This window comes from Mobula birostris, chromosome 7, assembly GCF_030028105.1.
Source record: "Mobula birostris isolate sMobBir1 chromosome 7, sMobBir1.hap1, whole genome shotgun sequence".
Taxonomy (NCBI): domain Eukaryota; kingdom Metazoa; phylum Chordata; class Chondrichthyes; order Myliobatiformes; family Myliobatidae; genus Mobula; species Mobula birostris.
The window spans coordinates 174,551,196-174,565,888 of record NC_092376.1 but is presented as its reverse complement, the minus strand read 5'-3'; the positions used below and the strand labels follow the sequence as shown (position 1 = coordinate 174,565,888).

The 14,693-nt window shown below is 44.6% G+C and overlaps 1 protein-coding gene across 1 annotated transcript in view; it reads right to left on the bottom strand.

Annotated features, from left to right (window-relative positions):
• The window catches only part of maml1 (mastermind-like transcriptional coactivator 1), an 85,948-nt gene that overhangs the window by 21,631 nt on the left and 49,624 nt on the right, over positions 1-14,693 (bottom strand). The window contains exon 2 of the mRNA XM_072264116.1: positions 9,200-10,549. Coding sequence (XP_072120217.1) covers positions 9,200-10,549 — 1,350 coding nt within the window. The remainder of the gene's footprint in view (positions 1-9,199; positions 10,550-14,693) is intronic.

The following is a 14,693-nucleotide window of genomic DNA, read 5'->3' as shown; positions in this document are numbered from 1 at the left end:
GGGTACTTTGTAGGCTAGTACCCAAGATGGAACTGACTAGATTTACAACCCTCTGCAGTCTCTTTCGGTCCTGTGCAGTAGCCCCCCTCTCCCCTCCATACCAGACAGTGATGCAGCCTGTCAGAATGCTCTCCATAGTACAACTACAGAGGTTTTTGAGTGTGTTTGTTGACATGCCAAATCTCTTCAAACTCCTAATAAAGTACAGCCGCTGTCTTGCCTTCTTTATAACTACATCGATATGTTGAGACCAGGTTAGTGTTACATACCCCGTGGGTATCTTGAGACTGTCTTATGACTATGATGTAATGGTGGGATGATGTAATTTTCCCACCGATGTGAGGTCACGTGATGACAGGTTCACAACAGGTAATAAAAGGGAGACCCCTGGTATGATGCAGTTAGTTTCAATTGAGTTGTTGTTTGCTTCATTAGTTACTCCGTTATGCTGCGTGTTCGTCTCATGACGCAGTTTTGTTTTAAAACAGAGTTGTACTTTCTATTGTAAGGTACAGAATCGTTGTGCCGGCAGTTTCGCCAATCGTTGGCAGTTTTTTGTGGTGTATCTTTGATTTACCTTTACAGCAGTATTGGAGAGTGAAGACCTTACTAAAGTACAGGAACCTGGAAGGATTGAATAAAGTTGGAGTCGTTTGGCAGTTTTATAAAGGATCGACCTTATTAAGTCTTCTTTCAGAAATAGTGACCTGTATCTGAGATAACTCCTGCAAAAGCAGGGAAGTTTGTGCAGTGTTCACTTGCCAGGAAAAGGTCAGTTCCTTTAAGCCGTTTTATTTCCTTCGTCGTGAGTCCTTTGGAGAATCAGCAGTAACATCTCGTCTTTGACGAAATCCGTTTCCAGAGAAGTCTCTCCTTATTGACTGTGTAAATCACTTGGACCTTCGAATTTACCACTTTAAGAATTGTGTTCGAATTTACCATTTTAAGAACCGTCCCAGAGTTGCCGTATAGCAGTTAACTTCCAGTTAAGTTAGTTGTTTGAATTTTTTTTTCGCTATTGCTGAGCAAAGATTAATAAGTGTTTGTTTGTTTATAAAATCCTGACTCAATGATATATTCATGGTTGCTGACCACATAACATTAGATACTCAGAGATCTTGGCACCTAGGAACTTGAAGCTGCTCACTCTCTCCAATTCTGATCCCTCTATGAGGTTTGGTATGTGTTCCTTCGTCTTATCCTTCCTGAAGTCCACAATCAGCTCTTTCATCTTACTGACGTTGAATGCCAGGTTGTTGCTGCAGCACCATTCCACTAGTTGGCATATCTCACTCCTGTACGCCCTCTTGACACCACCTGAGATTCTACCAACAATGATTGTATCGTCAGCAAATTTATAGATGGTATTTGGGCTATGCCTAGTCACACAGTCACGTGTATACAGAGAGTAGAGCAGTGGGCTGAGCACACACCCGAGGTGCACCAGTGTTGATCGTCAGCAAGGAGGATATGTTATCACTGATCTGCACAGACTGTGGTCTTCTGGTTAGGAACTCGAGGATCCAATTGCAGAGGGAGGTACAGAGGCCCAGGTTCTGCAATTTCTCAATCAGGATTGTGGGAATGATGTTATTAAATGCTGAGCTATAGTCAATGAACAACATCCTGACATAGGTGTTTGTGTTGTCCAGGCGGTCTAAAGCTGTGTGGAGAGCCATAGTCATAGTCATACTTTATTGATCCCGGGGGAAATTGGTTTTCATTACAGTTGCACCATAAATAATTAAACAGTAATAAAACCATAAATAGTTAAATAGTAATATGTAAATTATGCCAGGAAATAAGTCCAGGACCAGCCTATTGGCTCAGGGTGTCTGACCCTCCAAGGGAGGAGTTGTGAAGTTTGATGGCCACAGGCAGGAATGACTTCCTATGACGCTCTGTGTTGCATCTCGGTGGAATGAGTCTCTGGCTGAATGTACTCCTGTGCCCACCCAGTACATTATGTAGTGGATGGGAGACATTGTCCAAGATGGCATGTCTCCCATTGAGATTGCGTCCGCCGTTGACCTATTGTGGCAATAGGCAAACTGCAATGGGTCCAGGTCCTTGCTGAGGCAGGAGTTCAGTCTAGTCATGACCAACCTCTCAAAGCATTTCATCACTGTCAATGTGAGTGCTACCGGGTGATAGTCATTAAGGCAGCTCAAATTATTCTTCTTTGGCACTGGTATAATTGTTGCCTTTTTGAAGCAAGTGGGAACTTCTGCCCTTAGCAGTGAGAGGTTGAAAATATCCTTGAATATTCCCGCTAGTTGGTTGGCACAGGTTTTCAGAGCCTTACCAGGTACTCCAACTGGACCTTCTGCCTTGTGAGAGTTCACTCCCTTTAAAGACAGTCTAACATTGGCCTCTGAAATGGAGATCACTGGGTCATCAGGTGCAGCAGGGATCTTCACAGCTGTAGTTGTGTTCTCCCTTTCAAAGCGTGGTAGTGAAGCATCGCTGCTATTCATACCACTGGGTTTCGCTTTGCAGGAAGTAATGTCTTGCAGACCCTGCCAGAGCTGCCGTGCATCTGATGTCACCTCCAACCTCATTCGAAATTGTCTCTTCACCCTTGAAATAGCGCTCTGTAAATCATACCTGTTTTCTGGTACAGGCCTGGGTCGCCAGACTTGAATGCCACAGATCTAGCCTGCAGACGACGTACCTCCTGGTTCATCCACAGCTTTTGGTGTGGGAATGTACAGTAAGTCTTTGTAAACACACACTCGTCCACACAGGTTTTAATGAAGTTGGTAACAACGGCAGATTCAAAGATAAATTCCTGAATACAGTCCAGTCCACCGATTCAAAGCAGTCCTGTAAGCGCTCCTGTGCTTCCCTTATCCATATCTTCTTGGTCCTCACTGCTGGTGCTGCAGTCTTCCGTTTCTGCCTATACTCAGGGAGTAGAAGTACAGCCAGGTGATCAGACTTCTTGAAGTGAGGGCGTGGTATAGCACAGTAGGCATTCCTGATGGTGGTGTAACAATGGGCCAGTGCGTTGGTTCCTCTGGTATTGCAAGTGATCTGTTGATGGTAATTGCTTAGTGATTTTTTTTTCAGACTGGCCTGGTTAAAATCCCCCAAAATGATGGTGAAGGCTTCAGGCTGCGCTGTTTCCTGCATGTTGATCCCATTACTCAGATCATCTAAAGCCTGCTTGACATTGGCCTGAGGTGGAATGTAAACTGCTACCAGAATGACCCCAGAGAACTCCCGTGGTAGGTAAAAAGGGTGGCACTTTACTGCTAGATATTCCAGGTCTGGTGAGCAGAAATGGGACAGCACTGATATATTTGTGCACCAAGAGTTGATCATAACCTCCACTTCTGCTTTTGAGAGACTCTATAGATCCATCCTGATGGTGTATAGTAAACCCACCGATCTGAATTGCTGCATCCGGTATGGAAGGAGTTAATCTGGATTCCGTGAAACAAAGGACACACGCAGTCCTAATGTCCCTCTGATTCAGCACCCTGGCTCTGAGATCATCGATTTTATTCACCAGAGATTGCACATTCACCAGCAAGATAGTCGGTGTAGGGAGTTTAATACCCCGTTTCCTTAAATGCACTAGTAATCCTGATCTTCGCCCACGCTTCTTCTGAAGTTTTCGCTGTGGGCACTTCCAACCACAATCGGTGTTGTTTCTGTCGGCTTTAAGCAGTGATAGTTTGTTTAAATGCATTAAGACATCTTTGCTGACTATACTGATCTTGGAAGCAGTTGTACTTTTTAGCTGTATCAGGCTGAAACCGGAATATTTAATTGTATCCATTAAGAGTACTGCTGCTACTCGAGTTGCGCCTAGGCGCCCCGGAAGTAGATGCCTGACTTTAGCCTGAGTGGTCCATTCCTGTGTTTATACAGGCTGACCTTCACTAATCCAGCACCACTGGGACCTGAGGAGTGCCGGATTAGTGAAAATGCCGAATTACAGAAGGATCACATTAAGCATGATCAGTGCCGTATTATCGAAGGAACCAGATTACAGGTAGTCGGATTAGTGAAGGTCGACCTGTACTTCACTTTCAAACACAAGCTGGTTCCTGTCTAATCAGAATAGTCCATTGACCAGGTGCAAAGCATCTGTCGCCCTGATCCTCTTTATCCTGAGTCCGTGGGGGTGGTGCAGATAGGGACTGGACCACAGGTGGACTAGACCATGAAGCTGCCAACAACCCATTTGGTGGTGGGGTTTTACACTGAACATTACAGCACAGTACCGGCTCTTTGGCCCAAGGTCTTGTGCCAACCTTTAACTTTGTCTAAGTTCAATCTAACCCTTTCCTTCTATATTGCCTTTTATTTTTCCTATCATCCATGTGCCTATCTAAGGGTCTCTTAAATGTTCCCAATGTACCTGCCTCTGTCACCATCCCTGGCAGTGCATACGCAGCACCCACCACTCAGTGTAAAAATAAAATCTTACCTCTGACATCCCCTCTCTACTCCTCTCCAATCACCTTAAAACAATGCCCTCTTGTATTAGCCATACCCACCTTGGGAAAAGTCTCCAGCTTGTCTCTAACTTAATCTACGCCTGTCATCTCTAAACCCTTGGAAGAGTGAAATTAATTAATGGAAGGCAGAATAGTTGTGTAAAAGGCAGAAAATACATCAACAATCTGATGTAGGTTTGATTTGTAAATACAGATGAAGTACGAGGCAATGTGGCTCTTCCAAACGTTGAAGAACTAAAGGGGGCTGAAATATACAGAACAGGCTTTCTTAGCAAGCTTGTATAAAACATTGGCCTGGTGACACCTGACACTGGACCGTCTGCTTCTTGCACTGTGGTGGAGAGGAGATTCAGTGAGGAAATGATCTTATTGAAACCAATAAATTATTCTGAAGGATCTGAAAGAGTGGATGCAATGTGGACGCGGACCCTGGATGCTGAAATCCAGAAGTGAGGGTTTAATATACTGCGACAAGGAGGAGTTTCTTCTCTGCGGGTTCTGATTGTCTACAACTCACCAAACCAGAAAGTTGTGCTAAATCATCACGAGTGGCACAGTAACATTGCACAATCGCTTTGCAGCACCGGTGATTACAGATTAGGGATCAATTCCTGCCACTGTCAGTAAGAAGTTTCTATATTCCAGCTGTGACCACATGGGCTTCCTCCGGGTGCTCCAGTTTCCTCCACACATTCCAAAAATGTGCGGGTTAGGTTTAGTGTCGTGAGCATGCTATACTGGCACTAGAAGCACAGTGACGCTTGTGCGCTGCCCACAGCACATCCGCAGACAGTGTTGGCCATTTCTGCAAAATGATGCATTTCATTATTTGTTTTAATGTTTCAATGTACATGTAACAAGTAAAGGTAGTCTTTAATCTCAAATTTTTGGACTACAGAGAAATTAAGTGTTTGTGAAGAAAGGGTTGAGTTAGGACTATATTTCCTAGAGCGTAGGAGAATGAGGGGAGATTTGATAAAGGTATAAAAAATTATGAGGAGTATAGATAGGGTAAATACAAGCAAGGTTCTTCCACCGAGGTTGGGTGAGACTAGAAATAGAGTTCAAGGGTTAAAGGTGAAAGGTTTACAGGGAACATTAATATTCAGGCCATGCCACTCAGGGACTTGTGCTAATATTTGTTTGTAATTGCATGTGTATGTGATTTATGCGACTGCAAGTACTGTTTTGCACCTTGCCCCAAGGGAACACTGTTTCATTTAGCTGCACACATGTACGGTTGAATGACAATTAAATTTGAACTTCTTCACTCAGTGGGTTAAGTGTGTAGAACAAGATGCCAGTGGAAAAGGTGGATGTCGGTTTGACTTCAACATTTAACATTTGGATCAGTACGTGGATGGGAGGAGTATGGAGGGCTCAGGTCCGGGTGCAGGTCAATGGCACAAGGCAGAATAATAATTCAGCACGGACTAGATGAGCCAAAGGGCCTGTTTCTGTGCTGTAATGTTCTATGACTGTATATAAATGTTGTGAGATCAGTTCAGATCAGCTACAATTTCAATATATCACAGGTCATGGCCAAGGGGTGGATGGCCTACCCATTTCTGTTCCTCATGACAGGAAACAGTTGGAATGAAAGAGTTTAGATGGGGGTGGGTGGGAGGGAAGGGGGATATAATTGAAACCTATCGAATACTGAAAGGCCTAGATAGAGTGAACGTAGAGAGCATGTTTCCAATAGTGGGTGAGTCAAGAAAGAGGGACAGAGGTAGGCTTTTACACAGAGAGCGGTGGGTGTGTGGAACATCTTGCCAAGGGTGGGGGTCGAGGCAGATACATTAGGGACATTTAAGAGACACTTCTTTTTTTAACCCAGGGTTAATATGTTCGATATCAAAGGACATACATTTAAGGTGACAGGGGTCAAGTCCAAAGGCGATGTGAGAGGCAAGTTTTTTTTAAACCCCAGAGAGTGGTGGGTGCCTGGAATGCACTGTACTGGGTGGTGGAGGCAAATACAATAGAGCCATTCAAAAATCTCAGATAGGCAATTGGAGATGCAAAAATTGGAGGAATATTGATATTGTGTAGGTAAATACAATTAGTTTCGTTGGGCATTTGATTACTAATGTAACACACACAAAATGGTTCGTTGTTGTTATAATGAGGGCGGTAAAGGGGATAAGCTTTTACTACCTATTAAATGCTCCCAATGGTGTGTGCGCTTTAAATAGCCTCTGATAACTGAGTCCAGCTCCTGGCCTTCACATGTGGCTTAGCTACTAAGTCCAGCGGAACCATTTCTACTGACAGGAGCATGGGCAAAATGGGTTACTGGCATCTTAAAAATAAGTCACTATGGGCAGATGGAGCTCTTCAGCTGTGGTTTTCAGCTTATTTTGGAGAAGGACAACTCTGATCTCAAATCACAGCGAAGGCTTCAGGAGTAAACCTAAGGGAAATATCCAGACCGGAGTCCCTAAGACAGTCCTAGGTTGAGTTCAATGCTGACTGACAACTTCTATGATATTGCTGGTGCCAAACTACATCAGTTTCCGTTGTTCCCTTGGGTTCATCGGATGCATGGAGAGGGGAGCTTGCTACATGGGCAACAGCTTGCTCTCCATATTGTACTGCCCTGGTTTTGCCTATCTAGACAGCTAGGGTGCAACATCCATGGTTGACCCTGATCAATCCTATCAGCAGGGGCCTCAGAGACACAAAATGCTGGAGGAACTCAGCAAGTCTGGCCGCATCTACATTAACATTTGGGGAAAAGCTAGACATCCCGCATCTGCTGAATCTCATGTTTATGATTACTAACGTAGCTAGGCAGGCACAACATTGTGATCAAAGGGTCTGTTCCTGGGCTGTATGGCTGTATATTCAATGATCAGGCAGAGAACGAAGGTGACATGAAAAACTCTTTTCCCAAATATATAGCAGGACAGTTAAGAGACAAGAGAAGATGCCATGGATCTTATTAAAATCTGTAAGCAAGGGAAGTGAGGGTGGGTAGTGAATGGTACCTTTGTTTTAGACAAGTGCTATTCATTCACCACACCTGGTAATGGAACTTGCAAACAGACACACACACATACAACATTAGTGGAACTCTGAAAGTCAGGCAGCATCTATGAAGAGAAATAATCAACATTTCAGGCGGAAACCCTTCATCAGGTTTGGAAAAGAAGGGGACAGAGGCCAGAATGAGGTGGTTTTGGGGCGGCAGGGGTGCAGAAATACAAGCTGGCAGGTGACAGTTGAAGGGGAAGGTGAGTGGGTGAAGGGGTGGGGGAATGAATTAAGGATCCGGGAGGGGATCGGTCGAAGAGGTAAAAGGATGAAGAAAGAATCTGATAGGAATGGACAGTGGACCATGGGAGAAAGGGAAGGAGAAGGGGCACCAGGGGAGGTGATGGGTAGGTGAGAAGAGTAGAGGTGAGAGGAGAACTAGATGGAGAATGGAAAAAAATAGATCGGGAATAGTCTGGAGGGTGGATCTTAAGTCAAGATGGCGCTAAATGCCAACTCCTTTGCTTGCATCTTCAGAAACAGCTCTATTTCCATCTTTAATATCTATATTTTTCCCTTTCAGGGTTCTTTTGAAGACCCTGACCTGGAGTTACACGCTGACTTAGGTTCTTTGCAGGAATGGCACCCGCGCTCAGGGTGTCACGACTGGCCGTCACCCGACATGCCAAGGGCATGGCCTAGGAGTTTGGCTCATCTTTGGAGGCCTAGGATCTCAGGGCTCTGGAGACAGGTGGATCAAAGGTCGATGTCCCGACAGACCGGTGTGTTGTGAGAGCTGGAAGATCTTTGGCTATGTGCCCAGAGACCAGAGATCTTTCGGCACAGAGCTCGGAAAAAGCGGTACAATGGACTTAACATCATAAACCAGTCAGTTGTTTGTTATGTCTCCCCTCTCGCTGTGATACAGAGACACCTCTTTCTCCCTTATTAGGGGGAGAGAGAGAGCCTGTGGTATGCCGAATACCAGGTGAAAGACGAAGTTTTTGAAGTACTACAAGTCTGTGTCTTTACTGTTGCTTTGCTCACATTTGAGTGCTTGGTGGCAGGTACCAATGCTTTTTGTTGCCGGTGGGGGAGGGGGGGATCATTGCTTGCTGCTGCTTATGCATGGGAGGGAAGGGAGCTGCGGGGGGAGCTTTAGGGTTTTAACATTTAACCGTCATTCATTCTTTGGGGCACTCTGTTTTCGTGGATGGTTGCAAAGAAAATGCATTTCAGGATGTATATTTCTCTGACATTAAATGTACCTTTGAAACCTTTTAAAAAGAGGTTGGGGGGGAGGGAAGAAATTAACAGAAATTGATAAAACTGATGGTCATGCCATCAGGTTGGAGGCTGCCCAAACAGAATATGAGGTGTTGTTCCTCCAACCTGAGAGTGGCCTCATCTTGGCAGTAGGGGAGGCCAAGGTCTGACAAGTTGGAATGGGAATGAGGTAGATGTCACTAGGCTGTAGAGATGTGGATCAGTGGAATTCACTGCCACAGATGGCTGTGGAGGTCAAGTCATTGAGTATGTTTAAAGCAGAGGATGTAGGTTCTTGATTAGAAATGGGTGTCAACGGTTACAGGAAGAAGGCAGGAGTATGGGCTGGAGGGTAAATCAGCCATGCTGAAATGGCGGAACAGACTCGATGGGCTGAATGGTCTAATTCTGCTCTAATGTCTTATAGTCTAAGCAAGACTTCAAAGGTTATTTTACAGCAGGAATGAAGATCAACATCTTACCTGATTGTGCTGAAGATGGGGCCGGTATGACATGCCAGCCTGTGGCAGCTCTTTCTGTTTCATCACCAGCATCCTCTTCTGCTCATCGCTGAGGTGGGAAACCTGCTGCTGTTGCTGCTGCATGTATGCAAACATCGCCGTTTTGTTCTGGTTTGCTGCCACAGCCCTCTGACTGTCGGACAGCTCAAAGTGAGTCAACCGTTTAGTGTTAGCATAGCTCAGCAGTGGAGCCTGACTGCTTGCCGAGTTCTGGCCCAAGTTGTTAGGTGGTTGATTCAGCATACCCACGCGGTTCGGCTGAAGGTAGTTACCAGCAGCTTTTGCAGAGCTCTTTGGTGGCATGCTGGCCATTGAGAGTTTTGGACTGAAGTCCTGCTGGTATATGGAGGGGCTGCTGGGCTTGTCGAGGCTGAAGGGCCCACTTAAAGGACTCTGAGTGGGTGCAGCTGACCAGTTTGACACCTGGCTGGGTGAGGAGTGTTGTGCCTGTTGTTTCTGCATGAGCTGTGCTCTCTGCTTCTGATTAGCGGCCATCTGCTGGAGTTGCTGGGCATGAGACCGCTCCACGGACAACAGAACGCTAGACACAGGCCTCGCACAAGCTGGAGTGGGGCCTGCAGCAGACTGTACAGCCTGGGACACTGACGGAGCCGTATTCACAGATGCCAAAGACACACTTGTAAATGAAGGCCCTGACGGAGAGGGTCTGGCTTGCGGAGATTCTGTCTGTTCATGCTCAAATGAGGAGGGAGAAAACTCCGTTTTGACAATGATGTTGTCTGACAAAGAGTTCTGATCAGATGAAGCAGGTTCAATATCCTTCTTCTCCTCAAAATCCTCATTGAAAAGGTCCTGAATATCTTGATCTGGCACAGAACGGTTCAATTCGTCAAACAATTCCTGCCATTCCTGTTCATTCAAATTAATGTCGGGGAACATGTTGTTCTGGGAGAGAGAGGTGCCTGATGGGTTCACACAAGCTAAATCCAGTACAGGCTCTTGCTTAAGCTCTTTAATGAGAGTGAAACCATCAACACCATCACAGTTCCCATTTATCTGCACACTGGAATCTGGAAGACATTCCTTCTTCAAGCTGTCTAGACCTACAGGATGATTAGCAATACCTTGGACGCCATCCCCAATGGCAGATGCTTTGTCCCTTTGGTGGAGTGGAGACATTGGTGGCATGCCATTAGATGACCCATTAACCATTAGGAGCCCTGATGCATCTTCTCCATTCAGTCGGAGCTTCTTGGTCCCTGAATAGCTGCCATCTACAAATCCGTTTTGCTGATCTCCATTCAAAGGAGAGCCGCCAGCCTGTAGTTTTCTTTTCATCCGCTCGTGCAGCTGAATTGAAGAGAGAGATAAAGTTAGATCTGTGTACTCGTGGCTTAATCTTCACTAATATCCTCAGACATTCACAAGAGATTCTGCAGATGCTGCAAATCCACAGCAACACACACAAAATGCTGGAGGAACTCAGCAGATCAGGCAGCACCTATAAAGAGTAAGGGATCCCTTACTCACTCTTCCTTCAGTTAGTCCTGACGAAGGGTCTCGGCCTGAAACGTTGACTGCACCTCTTCCTACAGATGCTGCCTGGCCTGCTGCGTTCACCAGCAACTTTGATGTGTGTTGTTCTGTTAATTTTAAGATGTCTTGATTATTCCTGAAATTTAACTGTTCGTTCTGAACAATCTTGGCTTCAACTTTTGCCACACAACCTCTACCTGTCCATAATACGTGTTACTAGTGGATACAAACTCTTCCCATTGGCTTTTCTTTTATCTATCTGCCTATCAAAAGAGTCTCTCAAACATCCCTACTGTATCAGCGTCTACCTCCACACACGTACTTAAAAAAAAAGACTTGAGGTCTCAACTAAACTTTCCTCCAATCACCTCAAGAGATAAATGACATCATACCATGGAGAAGTGTTACATCATACATCAATTACACCATAACATGGTGAAGGACGATTACAGAGAATATTTAGGCAGCTATTTCTCCAGTTTTCTTAAACTAATGTAGGCACAATATAAATGTTAAAATATAGTATGGACTAGGTGGGCTGAATGGCCTGTTCCTGCATTCAGCCCACCTAGTCCATACTATATTTTGCTAGATATACAAGACCACAAGCAGAATCAGGCCAATCAGGCCATTCAGCCCATTGGGCTGTTTCGCCATTCCATCATGACTGATTTATTATCCCTCTCAACCCCATTTTCCCGACTAATCAAGGACCTATCAACCTCCACTTTAAACCTATCCAATAACTTGACCTCCACAACTATCTCTGGCAATTAATTCCATAGATTCATCACCCTCTGGCTAAAGAAATCCCTCATCTGTTCTAAATGGATGTTACTCTATTGTGAGGCTGTGCCCTCTGGTCCTAGACTCCCCACTATAAGAAATATCCTCTCCATATCCACTCTATTTAGGCTTTTCAATATTCGGTAGGCTTCATTGAGATCCCCCTTCATTCATCTAGATTCTAGTGAGTACAGGCCTAGAACCACCAATCGCTCCTCATACATTAACACTCTCATTCCCAGAATCATTCTCATGAACCACCTCTGGTATTTTGTAGCTCAGACTTGGGCAACATGCAAATGTCTGTACTAAAATTGTCAGATTGCAGAACCATCTATAGAAACCAGTGCACAGAGACACTTTTTAAAAGCAGGACCAATGACAAAGGAAAGCAAAATCAGGAAATTGCAAAACCACTTTAGCAGTCCTCTTGCACAACTGGAAATCTAGTGTCAAAAATATCATGACTTCAATAATTGAAATCATCTCGGCTGAGGTAAAACAAAACAAAACATACAACATGTTGTCCAATAATGTCAGAAATCTTTGTCTTGTACAATGTAAAATTTGTTGTGCCTCAAAAATAACATTTAGGACACCCACCACATAGAACATGCCCTCTTCTCATTTCTATCATGAGCGGAGGTACAGGACCCTGAAGAGACACACTCAACAGTTCAGGAATACCTTTTTCCCCTCCACCATCAAATTTCTGTGAGGTTTATGAACCCAATCTCATTGGTTCTTTCCTTTTTGCATCTTTTTGTAATTTATAGATAATCTTCATTACGCTGAAGATGGCCAAAAGCTGTTGGCAGTTTTCATTATCTCCTGTACCTGGCACCACTGTATGTACTGTACATACAAGCAATTTTATAAACTATCTTATGTAGTTATATTTGGGATTTTTATTATCATGTTCATTATCTTGTATTTTCTTTGTGCTGCACTGGATCCGGAGTAACAAATATTTTGTTCTCCTTTACACTTGTGCACGGGAAATTACATTAATCTTGAAGGCCTCATTACTTGAAGTCTAAAATGTAAACTGTCTTCAGTGTAGCTTCATGTAAAACATGCAAAGCTCATCCACACAAGACGTTTGCACATTAAAGATGCATGGTGCCACCTATTGCTAAAGCAACGTCATAACTTGTAAACCAAAGTGCAGATGTTGGAAGTGAATCAAACAGCAGCCACAAGCCGACAGAGCCATAGTCAACCTTTCAAGTTCACAGCCCCAAAAGTAATGGAAAATAAAATTAAGGTAGCAGCCACTTTAAAGTTCCAATGTCAGATGTAGGGAGACTGCTGGAGAAAATTCTTCGGGATAGGATGTATGTGCATTTGGAAACCCATGGCCTAATTAGGGAGAGTCAGCGTGGCTCGATGCACGTCAGGTCATGCCTTACCAACAGATATTTTCTGACAAGATGATGAGAGAGAGATTGATGAGGGTAGGGCAGTGGATGTTATGTGGCGCGTGGCCAAGTGGTTAGGGCGTTGGGCTCACAATATGAAGGTCGTGGGTTTGAGTCTTAACCACACACTGCTCCAGTCCACCCAGCTGAAAATGGGTACCAGCAAAATGCTGGGGGTTAACCTTGCGATAGACTGGCGTACTATCCGGGACGTACCCTCAGTCGCTTCATGCCACAGAAACCGGCATAAGCACTGGCCTGATGGGCCACAAAGGCTCGGGACAGACTTTAACTTCTAAGGGCAGTGGATGTTGGCTACGTGGATTTCAGTAAGGCATTTGACAAAGTCCCTCATGGGAGGCTAATCCAGAAGATTAAGATGCGCAGGATCTGTAGCGAATTGGCTGTTTGAATTCAGAACCGGCTTACACATAGAAAACAGAGGGTCGTTGTTGAAGAGACTTATTCCAGCTGGGTGTCTCTAATGAGTGGAGTTCCGCAGGAATCTACGCTAGGATCTCTGCTGTTCGTGATATATGCACATAACTGACTTGGATGAAAATGTAGATGGTGGGTTAGTAAATTTGCAGATGATACCAAGATTGGAGTTGTACGTAGTGAGAAGACTGGCAAAGAATATGGCGTGACATAGATCAGTTGCAGATGTCGGCAGGTAAAGCTTAACCCAGATAAATGTGAGGTGTTACAGCTTGGTAGGGCAAAATGCAAGGAGTTAGTACACTGTTAAGGACAAGACCCTTAACAGTGTTGTTGAAAGTGGCTCCACTGGTTGATAAGGTGATAAAGGCAGTTTATGGAATGTTTGCTTTTATCAGTCAAGGCACTGAGTTCAAAAACTCAAGAGGTTATGAGACAACTTTATAAAAATCTGGGTGCGCTGCATCTGGAGAATTGCCTACAGTGGTTGCCCCACTATAGGCAGGATGTTGTAGCTTTAGACAGGGTGCAAAAGAGGTTTACCAGGATGCTGCCTGGCTTAGAGATTATGTGCTATCATGATAGACTAGATAAACTTGGGTTGTTTTCTCTGGAGCGGCGGAGACAGGGGAGATCTGATAGAGATTTATAAAATTATGAGAGGCAGAGATAGAATAGACAGGGAGCATCTGTTTCCCAGGGTTGAAATGGGCATGCATTGAAGACAGAGGGGTAAGTTCAAAGGGGTTGTGAGGGGTAAATTTTTTTTCTCCCCCACACAGAGAGTGTTGGATGCCTGGAATGCGCTGCCTGGTATGGTGGTAAAGGCAAATACATTAGAGGCTTTTAAGAGACATTTAGATAGGCACATGGATTTAAGAAAGATGGAGGGCTATGGACAGTGTGTAGGCAGGAGGAATTAGTGTTTGGGTGTTTTTGATTTGGCTTTTAGTTGGTTTGGCACAACATGGCCTATTCCTGTGCTGTATGTTCTATAGAAGGAACAAAGGGAAATAGGAACATCACATACTAAATTGCTGGAGGAACTCAGGTCAGGTAGCATCCATGGGGGGAATAAATCATCAACACTTCGGGCTGAGACCCTTCATCAGAACTGGAAAGGAAGGAACAGAAGCCAAAATCTTTGTTTCTGAACATTTTGTCCAGAATGGCTCTGACTCCTCTCCCCTTCCTTTCCAATCCTGTTGGAGGGTTTTGGGCTGAAACTTTATTCCTGTCCATAGATGCTGCCTGACTTGTTGAGTTCCTCCAGCATTTTGTGTGTTGCTTTGGATTTCCAGAATCTGCAGAAT